Genomic DNA, 23,094 nt, shown 5'->3' on the forward strand with positions numbered 1-23,094 from the left:
TGAAACCATTTCCCCCTGTCTTATCACAACAGATCCTGCTGAAAAGTTTGTCCCCTTCCTTCTTATAGCCTCCTTTAGATACTGAAATGCTGTACTTATCAGTATCAGGTACTAATGCTGTACTAATACTGTATCAGGTCTTGCCAGAGCCTTCTCTTCTCCAGGCTGAACAGCCCCATCTCTCTCAGCCTGTCCTTGTAGGGGGAGGTGTTATCACTTCCAAATGTTGGTTCACTTTGTCACCCAAGGAGAGCTGCTGTCCAGTGGAACCACTACATTTATGTCAAGAGCCAGTGGCAACTTCACAAGATAGACTAACTTGACTCATGCCAGAAGAAAAACAAGCAAGCAAACAAATAAGCAAACAAAAATCAGGGAATCTGTCTCCTGATCAGTACTGCAGAGCATTACTGAGTAGTTCTAACTTCACAGTAAATGTTAATCAGCCCTTTGATCTAGCCTTTAATCACTTAAATCACAAATACTCTCAGTGACTCCACCATGACTAACTAGGCCTGTTTTTCCTCATCAAATACCAGATAGGCCAAGCATGTTCTCTGTTGTTAGGCAGATGAGGGTAGGCATTTACACGTGGTTTTGTTGCTAGGCCAATAACAGACAGACTAATTTTGGTGGTATAGTAGAGAATTCCAGCTGCATGGACGGCCAAATTGCAGTGAATCTTCTAGGGCTCCTCCATTTCCCATTTCAAGCCTATAAACAATTTCCTCTAGGTTAATGAACAGTACAAAAACACATACATCCATCATTTAACAAGGCAACATGCTCACAAAGATTTAAAATTCTGGACTAATGGTTTTCAGTTACTGCAAAGGAGAGCTCTACAGAAGAAAAAGCAAATATCACCGTTATTGTAAATGCCTCTTTCTGGTGCACTTGGATATATAAATATGTAAATATTTATTTACAGCAAAAGTATTTATTTTGCTTATGGGAACACTGACAATTAGTTAGACAGTTCGGTATGTGTGCTCCCACCTGACACATGCATACATTTCTGGAGAACCCTTGGTAGTTGCCTCATATCACAAAGTAAAATTTCATAAAGCTTTCTGATATTTTGGGGCTTGTACCTACACCACAATATTTCTTGCATTTTCCCTCCCTTTCTCTCCTCTGTTGGTCTTTCCTCTTTGTCTTCCACCAGCTTCTCATAATGTTACCTCTCATGTGCTACCAAGGCCAAAAACTCACTGATGTTATAACATCCTCCGCAGTACAACAATGCACAGATTGCTCTTACCACAAAAATAATGCACAGCAACATACACAGCATTTGCATTAATTGATTTTGTTGTCTGCCTTGAAACCAGACCTTCAAAAGTAATAAGGAACTGCCCTATTAGCTGTGTACTCCTGTGTATTTGCCTCTGCTTCCTAGGAAATGATGTCCAACAAGAAGCAAACTCTAATGTTATAATTGAGTCAAAGATCAGTGAGAAAATAAGCTTTAATCATATTTAGGATTTCAAACAACAGTTTTCATTCTCAAATCTTTTGAGCACACATTTATAGATCTTTCATTTAATTTAAATTGAGATAAAGGAAAAGTGAGTTGCAGAACAAAATGTAAAGGCCAAGTATTTTTATCGGTTTCACTTTTATTGTTGAATCATTCTTCAAAGTATTTCTTTCCTGGGGGTTACAAGTACTGCCAGGAGTAAGGCAGACACACAGTCCTTTCCTTTGTGACTCAGCAAGATATGTCTGGATGCTGAGAACCGGGCATACTGCACTAGCCTAGGGATGAGAGAAGGAAGGGCTTGTTGTAACAGAGAGGGAAATAATTGAGGATCTCCACTCCCCTTTCAGTCCTTAAGTACTCTGAATCATGCATTTGTCTCAGATTATCACCACAACAACAAACAAACAAACAAAAAACAACGATACTTTGATTGTTCTGAAGGGTTATCTGGGAAGAAAATCCTTAATATTGAAAACAGCTGTTACATACGCATTTCTAGCTAGCATGGTTGTTATGTAATTCAGGGATCAATTTCCCAGTTCTGCTGATTGGAAAAAGCTTTACAGTAAGCTCTCCCTCTCATCCTACAACAGGAACTCTTCATAAGAGCATGTAACCTTCTGCAGTGCTGAAGCAAATAGAACTGAAGGCTCTTACTGAAAAATAAAGAAGTTCTCTGTGGAGTGTTAAAAATTATGGACTATAATGCTCCCTCCAGATAACACAGCATGCTTTATTCCAACTGCTCTTCTGTCATAGACTGAACATATATAAAATCCAGTACCTCTCCTTCCTCCTCCCTCCAGCCCCTACAACAGTGTATATCTGTCACAAATCACTTCTTATGTCTCACTTCTAAATGCACCTTTATGGCTAATTTTTAAAATGACGTTGACTGAGTTGCCACAGTGAGAGACTGATACTAACAGAGGTAAATAATCATCTGCCACTTCTATGTCTGATGTCTTATAGCAAAGACAAAAAAAAAAAAAAAAAAAAAAAAAAAAAAAAAGACTATTTAAAGGAATTACGATATACAACAGAAAGCTAAATGGAAATGGATGGATTTGCAGAATTGCTGCAGGCTTTGACTCACAGTCATTGTGATAATTTAAAATATAATGACCTCTTTCCCTAGCAGTTTTCTAGAGATTGCTGCATCCAGGAAAAGATAGCACAACGAAACTTGTGAATGCTCTCCAGACATTCCAGTGCAAAGCTCTGCCACCTGCTAGCGAAACACTCATGTGCACTGAGTTAAAACCACAGAAAACACACAAAATTCCATAAATTGTGCCTTGAATCAATAGCAAGCATATAGGAAAGAGGGGCTGGTAGCTTTACACTCATTAGTTTATTTTTAACTCATTAGAACAGTATGCACACAGGGAAAAGCTGATTTTCTTGTTTTTTGGCATAATTCAGTAACCAGCTAGTGGAAATCAGAACCTGGCAATCTCCTAGATTTATATTTCAATTCTGCTACAACATGGTGAAGCAGTAGGCACTGCTGCCCCATGTAACCCATCCATTAGCTGAACCACTGGCTTTGCAGATTTACTAGGTTTGATATGTGTGATGTGTGCCAGGTGCCACTTTCAGTTCTCAGTCATCAAACTTCTCTTGTCTCTTAGCTACTAGTGAAGCTGCGGAACTGCAGATTTGCAGTTTGTGCACTTAAATACAAGGGAGGAAAGGAGCTTTCCCTCACGCTCAAGCTAACTTAAATGTCCAGTCAAAAGCAAAATCAATTAGCAGTATACCACAGAAAAAAAGCAGAAAAAACTGGTCATGTTGCTGAGCTGCAGTGAAGTTCAGAATAGACGGTGCCTGTATCTGTACCAGACACTGGCTTTGAACGGACCAGTACTTCAGTAATTACCTTCAGCAGCAGAAGAAATTCATAAACCAGAATGGACAACACTGATCATAATGTCAGTAGCATGACAAGGCTGCTTCTCAATTTTATTATTCCAATATTGTAACTGCTGTGCATACAATACTTAAGAATATTAGAACAAAACAAGAAGCACTGTTCACTGTGTACGGCTACAAAGCTGTACCTATAAACAAAGATTACTAGAACACATCTCCTCCTTAGTCACAGCATTAACCCTTTCAGAAGAAAATGCACTATGGCCTAAAGCTTTTAAGGGAGTCTGTAAATGCACAACAATGAATTAAAAAACAGGATAGCATCACTTTTTTTTTTTTTTTTTTTTTTTTTTTTAATAAATAATATGCTGCTGCTGTCGCTGATTCCTTGAGAAGTGAATGTTAGCATTCTGTTGGCCAGAAACATACTGCTGTTTTATGGGTAGTCATCAAAATGTCATGCTTCAAAATATTAGACAGCATTCCTTGCTACATACAACAAAAATATCCAATTACACCTTCTGAAGAAATCAGAGGAATTTAAAGGCACAGGCACCACAAAAGATACAGGAGCTGATGGTGACAGACATTTGGAAACACAAGGATCTCTTCACAGGTAAGTCCTCTCCCCATTAACTGCAGAAGTCTGGACTTTGTGCTGTCCGCAGTTAGGTGAGATGACTTGCAGTGTGGTTGGATCCTCAGCTCTACAGCTGCCCCGAGTGAACAACTGCACTTAGAATAGGAAATTCTGTATGTTATCACACGGAAAAGCAAGGCTATTAAATTACATCTGAATCAATGCTTTGTTCATATTCCTTCAATCCTATTCATTCTAATACATGGGCTCAAACACACAAATAAGAGTGTTGTTTTCTGCACTGGAAATTTTGAAAAACACTCAGAAACTGTTGTCCAGTGTCTTGAAAAACAGCTTAATTTCCTACAGATTTCTGCAGTAATTTTTGGACATCTGGAGAGCTGATATATAAGCGAAAATAACTGAAGTGGTAAAGGAAATAGGGAATCTGTCTCTGATTAATTACGTGTTACATGATGATATCATTTCATGAATTACTCATTTAAATAACAACCTTTAGTTTGATGCCACTTTCATTATAAAAGAAAACTCATGAAAATCACAAGTACCTCACATTTAATATCGATCTGGTCCTTCTGTACGTCTCAATTTCAACAAAAGACAAAAGGACCTCCAGCATTAATGCTCAATCACTTGTAAGAGAACCTATTGTTTATAGGGCACTCTGCCCTATTCAAGCACAAGGGATGTCATTAAGTTCTGTACAAAAGCCCAAACATAAGCTTTGGCAGCTGAGAGATAGAGTGCAAATGCAGAAAGTACTGCTGTTCAGATGACAGGAATTAGTATAGCTCTGCTGGCTTCCTAGAATTATAGTGAATATAATACACCAGCTGAGGATGTTATCCATTATCTGTAACTCCAGCTGTGCCTGCATAGTTAATCCAGTCAGATCTTTGAGTTGAGACTTACATGGCATGAAGCAGATTGCTTTATATAATTTAAACACAAAGAAGAAACTTGCTGATAATTCCTGCCTGAACTCACAGTGACTCAGAATTAAGTGAACATGGCACAGCAAGCAAACCAACAGTGTAGTTTTCCATAGGAATGCTAAACTATCCACCAAGGGGTCCAGGCATGCACAAAAAATGTGATGGAAGTCTATTTTTTTTTTTTGGTGGAAATTACTTGTGTAGTGCAATTCAGTTTCAGTTTCTTTCAAGCATTCAACCCTCCACAATCAATCAAGCTCTCACTATGCATGAAGTCCAAAGCATCTGCAAGGTGGGAAATAGTCAAATTGTTTACTTCTCATAAACAATTTTCTCTTGAAGTTTTGTTTTGTTTCAGCCCCAAATTTCAGGGCAAATGTACAGATTCAGCAAATTTTAAGAAGAAAAGTGCTTGTCTGTTGTGAGCAAATGTAGAAAGGGAAGAAAAATACAGGTCTGAGTAAATTTGCTTAGCAAGTTAGAGGATACGTGACAACTTACTTCCAGCTCTATTAGTGTGCCACCAGCCTAAAAGCAGTCAGTTCATCATGTACTTGGATGTCCTCTTTCTTCAGGCTGCTGCTTCTGTCAGAGCTGTCTGAACAGCTTGCACTTCACAGTTGTAGTCTAAGCACGCAACCACTCATTCACTTTGCACAACTCAAGCTTCTGCCAAACGGTATGAAAGAAAGTTGTGAAGAACCTTCTGAGCAATTCACAGGAAGTCTTTTCCAGGCTGCTGCCAAAGGATGTTCACAACTGATTGATAAGCAACGCAGAGAAGGAACATACGTCTCACCAGAGGAACATGCTGCCCCACATCAGTCACAGGCATTATACTGTGTGGCACTGACATAGTTTTGCTTCCAACCACACAGAGTTGGTGCTTCTTGTTCAGTGTGTTACATTTTTAGCGACAAAGGGAGAGGGGGGTGGGGGGGGGAATAGTGCAAGAAAGATGAGAGGTGGATCTAGGGTTTCTCTGCACCACTCTCATGCAACCTTCTCTTCCAACTCCGTACCGTGCAGTAGCTGCCAGCCCTCCCATATTTCACTGGTTTCAGTAGCAACAGCAATTGCTTACAGATCTGTATGTCAGGCTGTGACTGAAGTAGTCATTTGGGTAGTCAGACTGTATTTGCTGCTTTTGCCAGTTCCTCCCCATCTCCTCTACAGAAAAGGAGAAAGAGCAGAAAGAAGCTTTCAAATGGCTAGATTCAGCACACATGCAGCCCTACAGTCAGACAAGGACACTTTATATACAAGTACATATTAAAGAGAAGACTGAAGCATGAAATAGACAACAGGAATAAGATTATCTAATATCCCAGCTCATCACTATAAACTACACTCTGCTACAATGGCAAAAACAGCATTAACCGAACAGCATTACTTACATTCTACACAAACTCACCAGGAACTCTAAAAATATTTATTCTAAAATCAACCAACACATATCCTTACAGCCAATATTTCAAACAAGTAATCCAAAGCAAAATGACCTTTTCTGACATCACAGAAATCTTGCCTCCTAGTTCCTGCAATGTCCACTGCAATGCCCCTTCCACACTCAACAATATATGCCCTTCGGGGAATTAGATTGGAAGTCTTTCTGAGTAGTGCAAAATAAGCAAAATTATATAGAAACTTTCAGGTCAGGGCTTCATCTGCCACAAGTCACCTGAAGGCAATGAACCACATTTTGAAGGTTGTCATGGTGCATGCCTTTTTCATGTGAAGAGAGAATTTCTCCCTTACAGGAGAGTTTATTGTGTGGGACAGAATTATTATTTGTAATTAGTACACACAAAAGGGGAAAAAAAATTAATATATTTTAATATCTTACACATATTTTACTTCAAGCAAGTAAATAACATCCAGTGGCACTGACGACTCTACAATTTTTCTACTTGAGTTTCAAAAACTGTTGCTAATGGCGGTTACTTAAGGCCTCAGTTCACAGAGATACATTTACAGGCAAAGATGCAGAGAGCAATATGAGAGGCAGGGCAAATATTATGCCAGAACTGAGCTGACCCAGCAATGTTCAGGAACAGGAACACTAACATTATGAAGAATAAAAGGAGGATGGTGAAGGTCCTCACATGCTGTGGCTGCTTCCTGTGCTTCTGCTTAGTGGAAAACCAACAGGAAGGGACACATCCCTGAAAAACTGATGGATACCATCCACTCTGTGGGAAAGTGGGATGCTCAGGGTCCTGACAGTCCTTGCTAATGGAAAATTCCTTGGACTTAGTACATGCCCCTTACATGAGGAAAAATACAGATGAGAACCAAAATTTGCAGTATTCTGACAATGTGTGAACAGCAACTAGCAACTCTGCAAACAAAAGCAGCTTCTCTGGCAGGTCCCATTAATCTTTTAATGCAGATTTAATGCTCATAAAAGAGATAGCATGAGAAGCCATGGATTTAAATCTGCTTATAATGTTAGGCACCACAACAAGCACTTATGATTGAATGTTGGGCAAAGAGCCAGGAAGATGGTGCTCTGGATTTTCACTGTCTCCCTCATTCTCCTGCTGCTCCATTCAAAAAATGAAAGACAATGATATTTCATCTGTCTTGCTAAATGACCCTGCTCCACAACAGTTTGTAAACAGCAGCTTGACTTAAACTTACTCCATTTAGAAATAAAAACCCTCTAAAGTGGGACAGAAATCAATGCCTTGATATCATGTTCCGGCCAAAAAATCTGTTCGTTCCTTCTCTCCATTACAGTTCAAGATCAACAGTCAGAAACCCCTCTTTAAGGCTAACAATAAACCTCGCATTTGACTGCCAAATATGCTTTAGAACCAGTACCACTTTTTGCAGCTTTTCCAAAGGCTCCTTCCTGCCTCGTACAGAAGGATGAGAACAGCTTAAAGCAGCTCTCAGTGGAGGACGCTCTGGGACAAGGCATGAAGGGACTCGAGCCAGAAGATAACTAGTAAAGGAACTGTATTTACGAATGGCCTTGGATTTCACTTACTAGCAGTATCAAGACACCTTCATGTCAGTACAAAGGCTTGCTTTTGTTCTACTTGAGAGTAGTTTGCACTCAGTGTTTTAAGCCTGTCATGCATTTACATTAAATTTTACCGGCCTAAACGAGGGCACAAGGAAAATCAGCATGACTGAGAGACATACAGCTGGACAGAGTGGAGAGCATGACCTGAGGACAGTGTGGTTAGGACTCCTGGGACAGTCATCCATTTAGCATGTCCCTGCTAAAGCCCCAGCTAGGTCAGCTGATGGGAAGAACATGTGCAGATGGTAAGCCATCCTTCACCAATAATGAATCGGTTAAAGAGTAATGAGCATCACTGACCCACACAGCTGTGCTTTCCATCCACAAAAAAGGACTGTACATGGACAGTGATCATTTTCATATCAATAATCTTGCTCAGAATTACTCTACTTTAATCTCTAATCTGATTCAGGTTTTCAAGGTTACTCTCCTGGCCATTCGTCCTTTATTTATTTTACAAATAATGGAAGTTTAAGAACAAACTCAGCACTGATCATGGAACAGATCATCCTGGATGACATGCTTGATCACATGAGGAATGGGCGTGTGATCCAAGACAGCCAGCACAGCTTCACCAGGGGAAGGTCATGCTTAACTAGCATTACACTAGACTCCAATTAAAAACAAACAAGTAAACAAACAAAAAACCCTCTGAAACAGTATATGATCTAAAATACCAGTGACAAGAACTACTTATACCACCTTAGTACATGAGTTGGAAGAGCAATTGCAAAGAGCAGTTAGCACGGTTACAAATCCAGACTAGGAGAACTCACTGAGAGTAGCCCTCTGGAAAAGGACTTGAGGGTTCTGATAGGTGAAAAGCTGACATGAGCCAGCAATGTAAGCTTGCACCCTTGAAGGCCGACGGTAACCTTGACGATCAAAGAGCTGCAGCACCTCTCCTATGAAGACAGGCTGAGAGTTGGGATTGTTCAGACTGAATAAGAGAAGGCTCCAGGGAGACCTCATTGTAGCCTTCAAGTACTTGAAGGAAGCTTATAAGCAGGAGGGGGACTGATTTTTCATGCAGTCTGATAGTGATAGGACAAAGGGAAATGGCTTTAAACTAAAAGAAGGCAGATTCATGTAAAGTGTTTATGAAGACATTTTGGGAGGCAGTAGTAAGATGGGGGTTGGCATCTTCTCCAATGTAACTAGTGATAGAACTAGAGGGAATGGCTTCAAGTTGCACCAGGGGAGATTCAGGCTGTATGTAAGGAAATACTACTTCTCCAAAAGGTCAGGTGCTGGAATGGACTGCCCAGGGAGTCACTGGAGGAGTGACTGGCCCTGTAGAGTCACTGACCCCGGAGCTTTTCAAGGAATGTTTAGATGCTGTGTTGAGGGACATGGTTTAGAGAGTGCTATTGGTGACAGGCGGGCGGTTGGACTGGATGATCATGTAGGTTTCTTCCAACCTTGTTGATTCTATGATTCTAAGACATTTTTTACTCAGCAAGTGGTAAGGTGCAGGAACAGGCTGCCCAGAGAGGTTGTGGATGCCCCATCTCCAGATCTTGAAGGTTCCCTCCAACATAAGCCATTCCATCATTCTATGATTATATGAAAGATCTAGTGGATAGAATTAAACTGAGTAGGGGGTGGGGAAAGGAGGAGATTAAAATCTCATTACAAAAAAGGCATAGTTATATCCTGGAGCTTCAGCTCAGGTTCCACCATTTACTGATAGTATTCTCAGCCTTGCACATTTAAGCAGATCTTTCAAATTAAACAACTCAAAAGGTATAGGCACCTGATACAAGAAAATAAGAAATTTTGTTTAAACAGAGGAAAGGCGTTTTTTCCTGTAAGGGCAGTCAAATACCGGAACACGTGGCCCAGGGAGTTTGTGTATGACAGACTGTGTATGACACAGGCCATACACCTTTTTTTGTCTAGTTTGGAAGCAGCTCTTTTTCTGCAGTGCAGACATGGTTTCATTGACTTCAGTAGGTCTGAGGTCAACCCTTGAGAGGATTAATACTGCTACACTTCCAGGGTACAGATGAAGCAGAAGAGAAAGAAAATAAAGCCTATGACTTTACCCCTCTAGCAGATAAACAAGGTAAGGTCTGTAAGATAGGCAGTGTCAGCTGATTCAGCTTATAAAAACAAACTAACAAAAAGCAACAAATGAGAAATACTTCTCAGAACAGTTGTTTTTAAATGCCACACTTTTTTCTTGTTTATGTTTTGTGAAACGACTCCTGTGATTGAATGTTTGTCTATATTTTGACCTAATATTTTCTCTCCCTACAGACCTTACATTTTAAGTTCCTTAAACTACTAAAAGAATACTACAAGAATACTACTACTCAATTGCGAGAATGCTACTATTACTTTTTGGAAGACACTAGACATGCACCTGGACTGAAAAAGGAAGCAAAACTTCCTGGGCATGTTAAATACAGAGGAAACTTCTGCTGTATCCTCTTGTTCAGAAAATGCTGTCTGTGTTGTTCCTCTTGAAAGGCCTCTGATGAGTTTTCCATGAACTGGCTGTGAAATGGTCACGTTACAGAATCCTTCAGTTCTGACTTTATGGTTTTTTTCACAAATTTATCTTACTCATAGAAGAAATACAAAGATAAGACCACTCCAGTAAAAAAGTTATTTATCTTTTGGAAATTTTGGCTTCTGCAAGTACTCTACCCATTTCAAATATACATGTATACCTAATTGCTCATTCTGTCAGTCTACATACAAATGGAACGGACATCTCTACAATACAGTCAGAGTATTTCTTCTAAAGATCTTTTAATGAATTGTAATTAGTTTGAGTAGAGCTGCCTGACACTTCTTCCTGAACAGTTTAAAAACACATTTTGGAGCCGTCAGAATTAAGCTATTTAGCATTTTCAAGACTTCTCTTGAAACATAAATTAATCAGTATTAGAATAAGTTCAGAACTTTCTGAGACCAACAAATAATTGACTTCCATGCATTACGCTCCTTGGCTTTGGAAACAGGTTTTAATTCCTGAAGATACTTTTCTTCTCAATTTTGATGCCCTTTACTTTTTTCTTGTCTTCTGCGGCAGGCCTTCTGAAAATCTAAATACTTCCTACACTGTTTAATCACTTCCACTCTTTTTACATGTACTAAACTTAGTCAGAGTCACTAATTCCTTCTGATCTGCATTTTTCACCACCCTTTTAATACCGGTACTATTCTTTTTTTTTCGCATTCCCCGAGAACTTGTGAAAAATAGTCTAAAAGATCCTTCTTTGACAGTTCTCATAGCATTATGGCTATTTACTTAGAAGCTCCTAAAAAAAATTCTCCAGATCCCTCTAACTTCTAATTTACTTATGGATCCCTTAGCCTACATGTTGTCTGTTCTCACTTCTGTTCTAAATCCTTTGTTAAGACTATTTTGTCCGCATTACCTGTTGTAGCTGATATCCTTCTTCTTTCAGTACATTTATATTTTCTAAGATTCCAGTTTCCTCACTGATGCAAGAGTACTGTCTTGCAGGCGTTCTATTACTCCACTTCTAATAGATTTCTATTAACTTCTCAGAATTCGACTGCAAAACTGTAATTTGGAATTTTATGGATCACAGTTTGTAGCTTTCCATGCAACTATCAGTTCTGTTACTCTTCAGTCATTCCACAGAGAAACTGGTGGAAATAGAAAACCATAAAAGATTAAATTTAGCATGCAGGTGCTTATGTAAGGTTGTTCCTTTCCTTCTGCTGTTAGTGCTGTTTACCTGTCCAGGTAATTTTTTAACATTTCAAATACATAATTCCCAAACAAGGTTGCTTCTCTTGCTTAGAGTAACAAACTCAAGGAACAGAAATGGCAAACAGTAAGCAAATAAAATACAGTGGAGTCAACATTTACTTTTTAATATGGAGCATTAGAAAAAGAAAGGGGATGAGGCTCCTTTAACTAGCCTCAACTCTCAATAAAATAAAATAAAATAAAATAAAATAAAATACTAAAAGATGTGCCTTACAGGAAACTCTGGAGATAGATCAGTGAGATAAAGTGTACAGCTTTCTTTATAGGTTCATTGCATGACTTGGATTGGAAGAAACTTCAAAGATCACCAAGCTCCAACACCCCCTGCCACACGGTTGCCAACTGCTGGACCAAGTACTAGATCAGACTGCCTAGGGCCCAATCCAATCTAGCCTAGCACACCCCACCTGTGAGGTTATTCATCGGTTCCACAACCTCCCCCCTGACATCTAATCTAAAATTTCCCTCCTTTAGTTTAATACCATTCTTCCTTGTCCTATCACTACTTGCCCTTGCAAAAAGTTTATTTCCCTCATGTTTTTAAACTCCCTTTAAATACTGGAAGGCTGCAGTGAGGTCTCCCCACGTTATGTTACATTATTATGACTACATTACACATATTACTGTATTACATATTATGACTGTATTACACACGGGAGAAAGTAAAAGGTAATCACTCCCTCCTCCTTTATCCCTTAGAACTCATAATGAATTTCCGGATGACTTTACAGATATGGTAGAAGTGCTCAGCCTCAGGTCTTCATAAAACTTCAGAGACAGAGTCAGCTGCTAATATTCATCTAATCCAAAGTGGTACAAAAATTGTGTCATGCTGAGAACAACAGACATCCTTTTACAGTTGATTTCAATTTCCCAACAATAATTTTTTAATATGAGAAACCATGAAATAACTATTCACCAGAGCCAGCACCTGAAAGGGGCACTGAAAGGCCACCCAACTGCAAGCCCCATGTTTGCCTCTACAACCAGAGCAACTGACTCTCACTGTTAAACCTATACCTTCTCATGCTGTATTAACCAACTGTCCTGCACAAAATGATTCAGTATTCAGCCACATCTGAAGCAAGTATATCACTTGCTCTCCAAGGATCTTTACAGCTAAACATTCATATAAACAAATGTAAGGAAAACACTAATTTAACAGATGTCAACTACCCAAAATTTCCGTAGAAGTAAGCTAGAGGCAATAAAAAGCAAATGCCAATTTTTTCAACTGTTCTGTTCAGAAAAACAGCTGTTTCACTATAAAATAAAAAAGCTCAATTCCACTTGGAGGTGTATTTTCACTGAAAATTATCCTATTTTTGTGATCATGCATAAAAGGCTGCTGATGAAAAAGGTTCTCTGATGCTGACAGTGACTCATTTTGAGCAATTTAACAGCATCGTGTAAGAAATACAGAGGAGTTTTTTAACATTCTGACTCAAGCCATTTGTCCTTTGAATCAGATCAGGTTTTGCTTACAAAAACCATTTTCATGAATCACAACCTCACACTCATACTTCGTTTTTTTTAATTGCAAATTTAGCTTAGAGCTAGTGTAATAGTATGAAAAAAAAAAAATAAACCAAAGGCAGAGATGCTTTCTAATAAATCAAATTTCTTACATTTCCTCCTCAAAGGACAGACTACACTTTCTGGATAAGGATGGACAAAGAAGGCTACTCAGATGCCAGAGCAGACAGGGAAGAAGAGGGTGCCTCATCTGTCCCCCTCAGGGCTACTCGGTTTGGAAGATAAGTCCAGCCAAAGGCTCCAAGAGCAAAAGAGAGAGCTTTAACTGACAAGAAAAAATCCTGTGTCAAGTTCTTATTGGTATAAAGCACTACAATAGTTACTGCAGTGATTTATACCAGAAGAAAATCTGTTCCCCTTAAAAGACTCCACATTGGATTTTCTCTCTCCATTCATCCTTTTCTTCACCATCTGTTTTACTTATTTAGTCTTTTCACTGAAATACACATGGAAATAATGCCCTAAAGTATTTATTATGCCTCTCAAAAAAGGCTTTTTTTTTTTTTTTATATTATTTTGATAATAACAACTTTTAAAAGCCACAGACTACGTAGAATGATCAGTTACCTAAAAAGAGATTGAGCACTTAAAAATCTTTTGGGATGTGACCTTGAACAAATCTGACTGCTCATAGAAGACACTATATTGATCAATCTAGAAAAATGGTACTCATACAAGTTATTTCACTAACTAATTTCGAAGATATTACTTCCATACTTAAATATGAAGGACGTACTTGGGTACACTACTCCACATATAGGCAATGGGTTTAGTAGCTCTCACATCAAGTCCAAGTGCATCAACATACGGATGAAAAAAATCACCTTAATTAAAAGCATTACTTGCTCAAGGACATATATAGATCTCCCATTTCACAAATCTAATAATGGAAAACCAGACAGCTGGTTGTCTTTCTGTTTGGTACTGCTGGCAGGCTCTTCAAGATAGTGGTCTTAAGACAGCAGGAGGGTGGAGAAAAGAAAAAGCAACAGTTTTCCTGCAACGACTTGCCAAAAAAAATGAAAATGTGTGAGACAATGTGTTAATGAGTATCAGCACATATGGGCAAGTACTGGTGATTTTTGTAAGACAAAAATTTGCAATTAAAATGCCATTTGCAATACAGATAATTAAGATTATCACCAAAATCCCTTTTTAAAGTAGCGGATGCACAAATATACATGTAAGATAATGCATCCTATGCCTCTCTAGTTCTACAATAAATGCGTGTCATATTGAAATTTGAAGACTTTTCTATCAGAAATCCAAATGAATTCTTTTAATCCTGATGTCTTCTATCTTTACTTTACAATAATCACTAATAAAAAACTGATTTTTTAGAGCATCGAACTATGATTTCTTGAGATCTCATTTATAATTTCTCATTTTATCCCATTATCAATTAGTCCTTCAATTATTTTAGTATGGAGATTTCTATAGAGTAATTGAGCAGAGGTTCTCCCAAAATAACATCTTGTCCACCCTTAGCCTTGGGAAAATTCTACTCATACAGCCCAACCTATCAGGCTTGTTCTTAAACACAAGCTACATGAATTGAACAGCAGTCTCTAGGATGCTCTTTCTAATATCTAGCAATCAGTTTTGCTGATTATGTATTGTCTCACCTCCGGTCACCTTAGCTAACAGCACCCCAGGAAAGTGTTACAGCTCTCCTGAACTTTTTAACTGCTTCTGCCTTTGACCTGATGGCAGCACTGGGAAGTCCTCTCCAACACCACATTTTCTGTAGAAATGAGGACAAAAACAGGTGCTCCTCACAGAGAGAAAGCAGGGCTTCAGTTGTCAGCAAATTTAAAGATTTTAAATGAATTTCACCTTAGGGGAAAGACTGATTGAAAGACAGTGGGGCTCTCTGTATACAGAAGGGTTTATTGTACTCTGTATCTTGCCAATAAGAATAATTTCTCAGAGATGTTATCCTCTTGCTGTTGGCAGAAACATTCAGAGAATACTGTAGAATGTAAAAGGGCAGTTTTGCGATGTGAATGAAAACAGTGATTCTTATCATTTTGGAGTGCATCTCAATGGAATAACCTGAGATACACTCAGTATCAGCAGTAGGTACCAGGAACGAAAAAACAGCTCAAATTATTTAAAATTCCATGGTAAAATGAGTTCACAGGAAAAGATCCCTCCATCCCCTTTATTCCTAAAAAAAGAACAAGATGTGAGCAAGGCATTTTCCTTCAAGAACTTATTTTTCTCTTTTGTCTGTATGGTTTTTCTCTAATTGTTTTTATGATCTTTTTCAATTATTAATGTAAGATGTAACTACCTATGATTGAAATATATTGTCTTTAACAAAGACACAGTCAAGAGGAATTCTGATGCATTATTTTCATGAGCATTAGCAACAGGACTTAACACTGTGCATCTGTTTAATCGAAGATTAAATAAGCTTTTAGCAAATTAAATAATTGCCTTGGTTCAGTCTTTTTATTCCTAATGGCTTAAGACATAAGGACTCAAAGCTGTCTTTGGGACTGAATCTAGAAAAGATTATGAGCTGGTTCTTAGGTTCAGAGAGCACCTTAGAAAAGCAATTTAATCCCACTCAAATTTTGTGGCAACCTAATAAATAACAGCGATATTTAACTGACATTTCAAAGCTTCACGGGAGAGTCATTGCATTTGTTAGCCTTTAGTCTCATTCCTTCGTCTTGCTTTAGTGCAGGAAATGGATGTTGCCAAAAATTGAGAAGTATCACTGAGATCAAAAAAGTGAATTAATTTTAATGCAAAAAAAATTATTCACATTCAGTGAAAAGAAGCTCATACCAAACTGCCAAGTCTGATGACTGACCCTAAACCTTGTTCTTCAAGTTTCAGTCAGACTATTTCCATTAGCAGTGTTATATAACTACTGAGAGACTTCACTACAAAGACTTAAGGGCTCTCCTTTCCTGCTAGGCCAGCAGGATTTCTCCATGTTATTTTCCTATCCTATGCCACTTTCCAGCATGGAGGGCTCAGGCTGAGCAGGAGACTGGGAGGCATTTCTCCAGAGAATGCTGCAGACCTAATTGCTCATCATGCAGCAGGGATTGTGAGGGCAGTGACTCCAAGCCTTCTTTCACAATCTGCTCTTCAAGCTGACAACAGCAGCAGCTCAAAGAGCAGCTGCACAGCTGTCTGCTCTTTCCCAAGTGCAAAGAGTGTGCCTTCAAGCACACTGAAATGAAAAGGGAGAGAAGCTTCACACAATTCAACTGATGTTGGATTACGTCTCAAAGGCGTAAGGTGTCAGGAGGTGCGTTATAAACCTCAGGGGCTTCTGTTAGTTATAATGATGCCGAATTATGAGAAATAAAGAATGCTACCATGTTCTTTGTGCCACTTGCTAATGAGATTATTTCCACACAGGTCAGAAACACAAACAGCTCCTGGATGAAACACTTACCAACAGATATCAGTAGATCTGAAACACAGTGGATGCTAGGAAACCATCTATTTGGGCTGTTACATCCACATTAACAATGATGTACGTCTACACAGGTTAGACAGAGTGAAAAATCATGGCAAACAGAAAGGAAGATTGCCGCAAAAAACATTTGTTTGCAGATTATTTGAAAGTTCAGACTTTCAGGTGTATTACCAGATATTTATCAAAGTTGTTGAAGGTTGCAAGATAGTATCCAACTGCTAGTTTGCTTCTCTGAAACAGCTCTTAATCAGTGACTCAAGAAACACATAATATCTATATCCTAAATAGTGACTCCTTGTACCACTTAGTCAAAATCCGCCATTGATCATAAATCTTTAGTATCTACATAAATGTTTTCATGTCCCAGTGTGATCCACTGACTAGTCAGGCTCTGCTCCACAGCTGCACGTAAATGACTAGATATAGAAATGATACAGAAACAATCTCAGTAAGCAACATTACCTTGCTGATTTTTCCACAGAGCCTAAGAACAGCCAGGAAGGTTTACATAGGCTAGAGGGACTAATAGAAGGGAGATGCCTGTGACACATCTTAGATGAAAAATGAAATTGGGGCAGTCATCATGAATCTCCTAGTCAGCCAGGAAAATTTCTATCATAATACCTTTGCTGTCAGTACTCCTTTATGTTAAGAAGCAACATTAGGGTAGGAAATTCCTCATACTTTTTCAAATCCAGCTGAGAACTGAGCACCATATTTTACACACAAAATCTGTACTACCTGCATGCATAATGATATCGCTTCTTTAAACAGAGCAGGAACTTGATCTCTAATTCTTTCATTATTATCTGCTTACTTAAGGATTTGTAAATGGTAACATTTAGAAAGTATCACTGAAGTCAAGGTACTCCCAGAGTGAAATTTTTTACTCTCCCATCCTAAGGCTCTCAAGCTAGAAGAAATATCACTAAGCAGTAATTATCAGCAACAATTTAGTTATCTGAAATAAATCATTTTGATTTAAAAAACAAAACAGAAAATTACTTCCCTATCCCTGATATGAAAACTTTGCCCTACCTAATATGCTTAATCATAAATTATCTAGTAAAGATATATCTTTTAGAAGCAATGAATGGTATTGCGGGACTAATTCACTAAATCTGCCATAACACACTTGAGAGATAATTGAGACGTCAAGCCTCATCAATATCAACCTACTTAAAGTAAGGACAAGAGGACAGTGGAGGAATGATAATGAATAATGCCATTACGTGAAGCTAGTTAACTTATAGCTTAGAAACAGATACATATCAGTCACTACTCTGAGAAAGTCCTTGAATGTTGTGAAAGTCTACATTGATAAGTATCTCAGTTCCTTAAAAAGCTTATTTCTACAGAAATTGATTGCTTTAGGAGGGCAGTAGTCTTCTTTGTATTTTAACTTCCTGACTTGTACCTTTGATTAAATTTTAACTTACCACACAGGAGTCCAAATAATGAGGTTAGAGAGCACACAGGAAACATTAGTAAAATATACACATTTTTTTAAAAAAATCTCTTTCTGACCAGGCAGAGGAAAATAAGTGCCAGATCTCTCAAGAGCTTCAAACCTCAGAGGAGGTTTCTGCTATTTTTCAGCACTATTAATTTGTTCTCGATCTTATTCTTAGTAACTGGTTGTAAATCTCTTTATCTGATCAATAAACATACATATAAACACCACATTACTTTCTCATCAAATGTCTTGCATCACAGTTATCATCCACTCATGCTGAAAATGGACACTGAAAACAATCCCATTTCCTGTTATCCTATTCTTTCTCCCCTTTCACTTCCTCCATTTCCCTCCTCGTCAGCTCACTCCCCATTTTGATATCCCTCTCTCATAGGGTATCATTTCACAGGTGCTCACTCCTTCCTTTTTTTTCTGTACTGATTAAGTCCACAGTCTCCTTAGTATAGTTCCATAGTCTTCCTGTACCATCACTAAAACTCTTTTTCCTTTTTCTCTTCTTCTCTGAAAACATACAAAGTTCAGTAAGCTTTCCTCTCTAGCCATTGATGAAGGATGTAGGAGACACAGAAAATATTCATGAGTTTAACAATTCTCTGCCTTGACAATTGTAAAAACCTTTGCAAGCATTGTACTTCTCACTGCTCTTATTCATTTTATCCACAATGTACTGCCAAGCTATGTGATGTTCCGGACATTTCATCCCACTTCTTAAATCAACCTCATTAGCTCTGTACCTCCCATAGGATTTTCAGATCCCTCATCCTCAGACCCTGCCCTGAGCAGTTCCCTCTTCTTGTCTGGCACCTGCTGCATTCTCTTCCAGTTCTGTTTGTTTTGCTTTCATCTTACCCTACAGGTATTTCTGTGGCTTCCCCTATTCACACGCTCTCTGCTTGAAACAGCTCTTGAAGCTGATGACTTCTCCATTTCCCTCTTGATCACCTTCTCTTTCCTACTCTGTTGAAGACTGTCATACAAACCATCTTTTTCACTTACAATTAGTCAATTCTTTGATTCCTGGCAGAGAGAAAAATATTACATTTAGATAGCAACACACATCAATTTTCAGTTCTGCTCAGTGCCTTCCTTCTTTCTCACATACCTGGCTTTCTATTATTCATTTTATTTCACTGCTTTGCCTTCTTTCATTATCCTTTCCCTCCCCATACCTGCATTATACTTTTTATGCCTAATCATCTCCTGCTCACTCCCTTGGTTTATGCCTTTTCTCTTTGTTTTTCAGTGAATATGACAGGTTACTACTAGATCTCATTCTGTCTGAGAACAGACTACCTTATTCTGGGTGACAAAAAAAAAAAAAATACAATAACATGGCAATTAAAATTCAGTAAGGCACAATCAGAGCTGGCACTGACATATTTTCCCTTGTCTCTTCCCCTCTCTTAACAGCTATTGCAATTTGGAAAATTTCAACTAATAAAAACCAAAACTTTATCCCAATCTCCTAAGAAGCACAGCTTGTATGATCAAAACCTGCTGATCAGTCTATCCTAATCATCTTTGTACTTGTAAGTCACTATCAAACAAATAATACAAAGAGAGTAAGGACAGAGAAGTTATCAGAGTTGAACCAAAGAGCAATCAAAATTAGCATCTTCATTAACTGTGGGATGCAGCAGCCAGTTGGCCCCACCAGTGCAGGATGTAGTCCACCCACTTGGTATGCGCCTGGCTTGAGAGCAGCCAAAGCTCTTCTGGCACATACCCAGTGATACAGGTAATGAGAGGGAACTGGAGGTACAGATATGAAAAAAAAACCAGAAGAAAAAACTGCAAGAAGCCAGCCTTCCTTAGCTTCCCTGCTTACAGTGAAAAAATCTACGTTTATTTCACCCAACATGAAACCACTGTGCATTTCATCTTTTCCAGGATCAGGACATAACTCTGGCACACTAATATCTAAAACACAAATGACACATTTTTTCTTTTCTGTTTCTCCAATCCAGAGACAGAGCAACGTGCTCCCTACCTTTTCTGAATTATACTGGGATTTGCAGTCACCAGCTGGGTTTTCAATCCAACATCCTTGCTGTATTCTCTGGATAGAGGAGGAAGGTTGCACCTGTGCACAGAAAGACATTCAAGATTTTAACTGACAGTCAGGATTGACAGGCTTCATCCCCAGTCTTTTTTATTCTGCAAGTTTGCAGTTTTAGAAAAAGAACTGCAAGCTGACAGAAAATGTGAAAGTGCTGTACAAACACTGGACCAAGCTAGGCAATCTCCTACTATACTACATCCCATATGCACAATAGGGCATTTTTGCACCAGACTGTGGGGAAATATAAAAAAAAAAATCTTTTGTAGACATGATCCTATGAACTATTAAGCAAAAACAAAGTGACCTGGCACCTCTGACAGGTTGAAAGGCTACAGCTGTTATTATCTACAGCCAAAACTTTTTTCAAACTCTTTCCTCCAAATTCTCTTTTTCACTCTGCTTTGTCTTGTTTTCTAGCATCAGGCTCTGGATTGGTATCACACACATCACATACGTCTTGCGAACAACAGGTAAATGCCCTTCAGTATAAAGAACTTACCAAGAAAATACAGAGAAAAAAATGCAAGTGATTATTTACAGTGTGAATACTATGTTCTCTACAGTCTTGTTCTGGCAGACAGGGCAATAATATAAAAAAGATAAAGTGACTGAGTAGATCTACTTTGGCAAGCAAACAGGGCTCCAAAAAACACAAGTGGAGAGAAACATGCAAACAAGGAGCAGTCCTAAATACTCCTAATTAAAGAGGTGGAAGAAGAAGGAAGGATTGTAAATAAAGGTGAAAATATGAAAAAGTAATGTCTCCCACTTTAATATCTTGGCCCACCAATATCAGAAGTAGATGTTGGTGGTATGGCAGTAGAGGCTGAACGCTCCCTCTGATATTCCATTACAGCTTGTTGCTGTGTGTCAGAGGGCAGCAGAGGGGCAGTCTGACAAAACAGCATCTGACACGGAAGTGAGTATGAAGCAAAGGTGTGGAATTAAATTCCTCCATGCAAAAAAAAATTGCACTCACTGAGATTCATCAGTGCTTGGTGAATGTTGATGGAAACCAAGCACTGGATGACAGCACAAGGCAATGGGAGGTGTGTTTCAGCAGGGTGATAGTGGGTCACCTCCACTGGTGCAGATTCTTATGAGCATGGCATGCAGCTCTCGTTCATCACTGGCAAAAAAGGTAGCTAATGGTGACTACGTCGAAAAATAATGTTTTGTAGCTGAGAATTTGCTCTATCAAATAGTGTGATTGTGCTCTTTGTATCTACTAGAGTTTTCTTAGAAATAAATAGGAGGCATCACTTTTAGAGCAAATGACATAAATTCAAGCTGTATCCAAGACTCAGCCCTGTTATAGAAATTAGTCATGAGAAATGAACTCAACAACAGCAATTACACTAAAAACAAGTGTCAAAACACTGCTTTCAATTTCAGAGTTGTCTAACTTCTTAAACCAAAGATATGAAGAATAATACTAGTGCTTACAGGGTAAAAACAAAACCAAGATTCTCAAAGAAAAGTGGAATTGGGAATTTTTCTGGAGCAAGACTGTTAGTGTGTTGGGTTGTTTTTTGAGGTGGTTTTGCTGTTGTTTTTTTTTCCCCCAAAATCTTGTACAGACAAGCTGAGGTGCATCTCCCTGCTGCCCCAGGGCCTCAGCCTGGCAGGGAGCTGTTAGTTCAAATCCACCACTTCTCCTCTGTTACCAGGGAGACACGGGTCTCCATGATGTGGGTTGCACTTCTGGGAGAGGCAGCTTCATTTTCTTCCCATGCTCCCATTAAACTCTCTGGCACTCTGGTTCAGGAGCACAGCTCCAGCAGTTTTCAATGGTAGGTCAAACAAATGTTTGTGAAGAAAGATGTGTGTACAGGTGACCTTGCCCTAGATTAAAGAGATGGAATAAGAGACCTCTGGCAGGCCACAGTTTAATGATTCCTGATTTGAATAAACATAGACTCATATGGCCTTTTTTGATTGAAGTTTATTTAAAAGTACTGTGATGGACCAAGATATCTCCTTAGTTTTATCATCTTAATTTATTTCTCACACCAGTTGCAGAAGCAATACTTAAACACGCTAACTCCCTTCAGCAGTAAATCACTTTCCCGATCTGTCCTGCGTGAAATATTAAGAAGTGGCCTAAGCATCCAACGGGAAACTCAGCAAGAAGTCAGTCCATCTTCAGAAACTCTTTGCCCTTTTCTCGAACAGGTCAGCAGAGTGCTAAGCTCCGTGCAGGTGAGTAATGTACCAAGAAGTATAAGATTCACAGTAAGATGCATGTGTTTTTTATTATCTTACTCTTGCTCCTGGTACTGAGGAGTATGTAAACATGCAGGAAAGAAGGTAGAAGCAGGACAGTGTCCGAAGTCAGCATTTTTTGATATGAACATAAATGAAAGAGGAGAACTTGTTGGCCATCTTATTTTTGTATTTCCCTGCTAAGGCATAGATTTGATGGGGGGAAAAAATCATCAAGAAAGCACAGCAGTTCATGCACACCTTTTTCACATGCAAGGCCTTCCAGTTCAATAGGTAGAAACAGCTGACTGAAATGAGAGGGATCCTTCAAACTTCACAGGGCATAAACACCTCTTCTGAGTTTCACCCAGAGATAAGTACAACTCCTTCAGGTGCAGAGAATCCAGGCAGCTTGGCTGAGTAATGGTGTGTGCATTTGACAGATGTTATGTGATTACCTAGCTATTTGTACGTAAACCAAATGCTAGGGAATAATAAGAATTTAAATGGGATTTTGAATATTCATTTCTACTCCTTTGTAGCACCTTGACCAGAGTCAAGGCTATAATTAGCTATGGCAAATGAAAGCAATATTTTTTTGGACTTGTTTACTAACCCCAAAAGCAGCATCATATTTAACATCTACAGCTCCATCTGGGCTGGTATGGCTAGATGGCATGGCAG

At 38.8% G+C, this 23,094-nt stretch overlaps 1 protein-coding gene across 1 annotated transcript in view; it reads right to left on the reverse strand.

The window, feature by feature from the left end:
* The window catches only part of ST8SIA1 (ST8 alpha-N-acetyl-neuraminide alpha-2,8-sialyltransferase 1), a gene marked incomplete at both ends in the record, with an annotated part of 114,768 nt that overhangs the window by 28,129 nt on the left and 63,545 nt on the right, over window positions 1–23,094 (reverse strand). The window contains one exon of the mRNA XM_079547766.1: window positions 20,134–20,226. Coding sequence (XP_079403892.1) covers window positions 20,134–20,226 — 93 coding nt within the window. The remainder of the gene's footprint in view (window positions 1–20,133; window positions 20,227–23,094) is intronic.

Source organism: Tetrao urogallus (genome assembly GCF_951394365.1).
Source record: "Tetrao urogallus genome assembly, chromosome: 1".
NCBI classification, from domain to species: Eukaryota; Metazoa; Chordata; class Aves; order Galliformes; family Phasianidae; genus Tetrao; species Tetrao urogallus.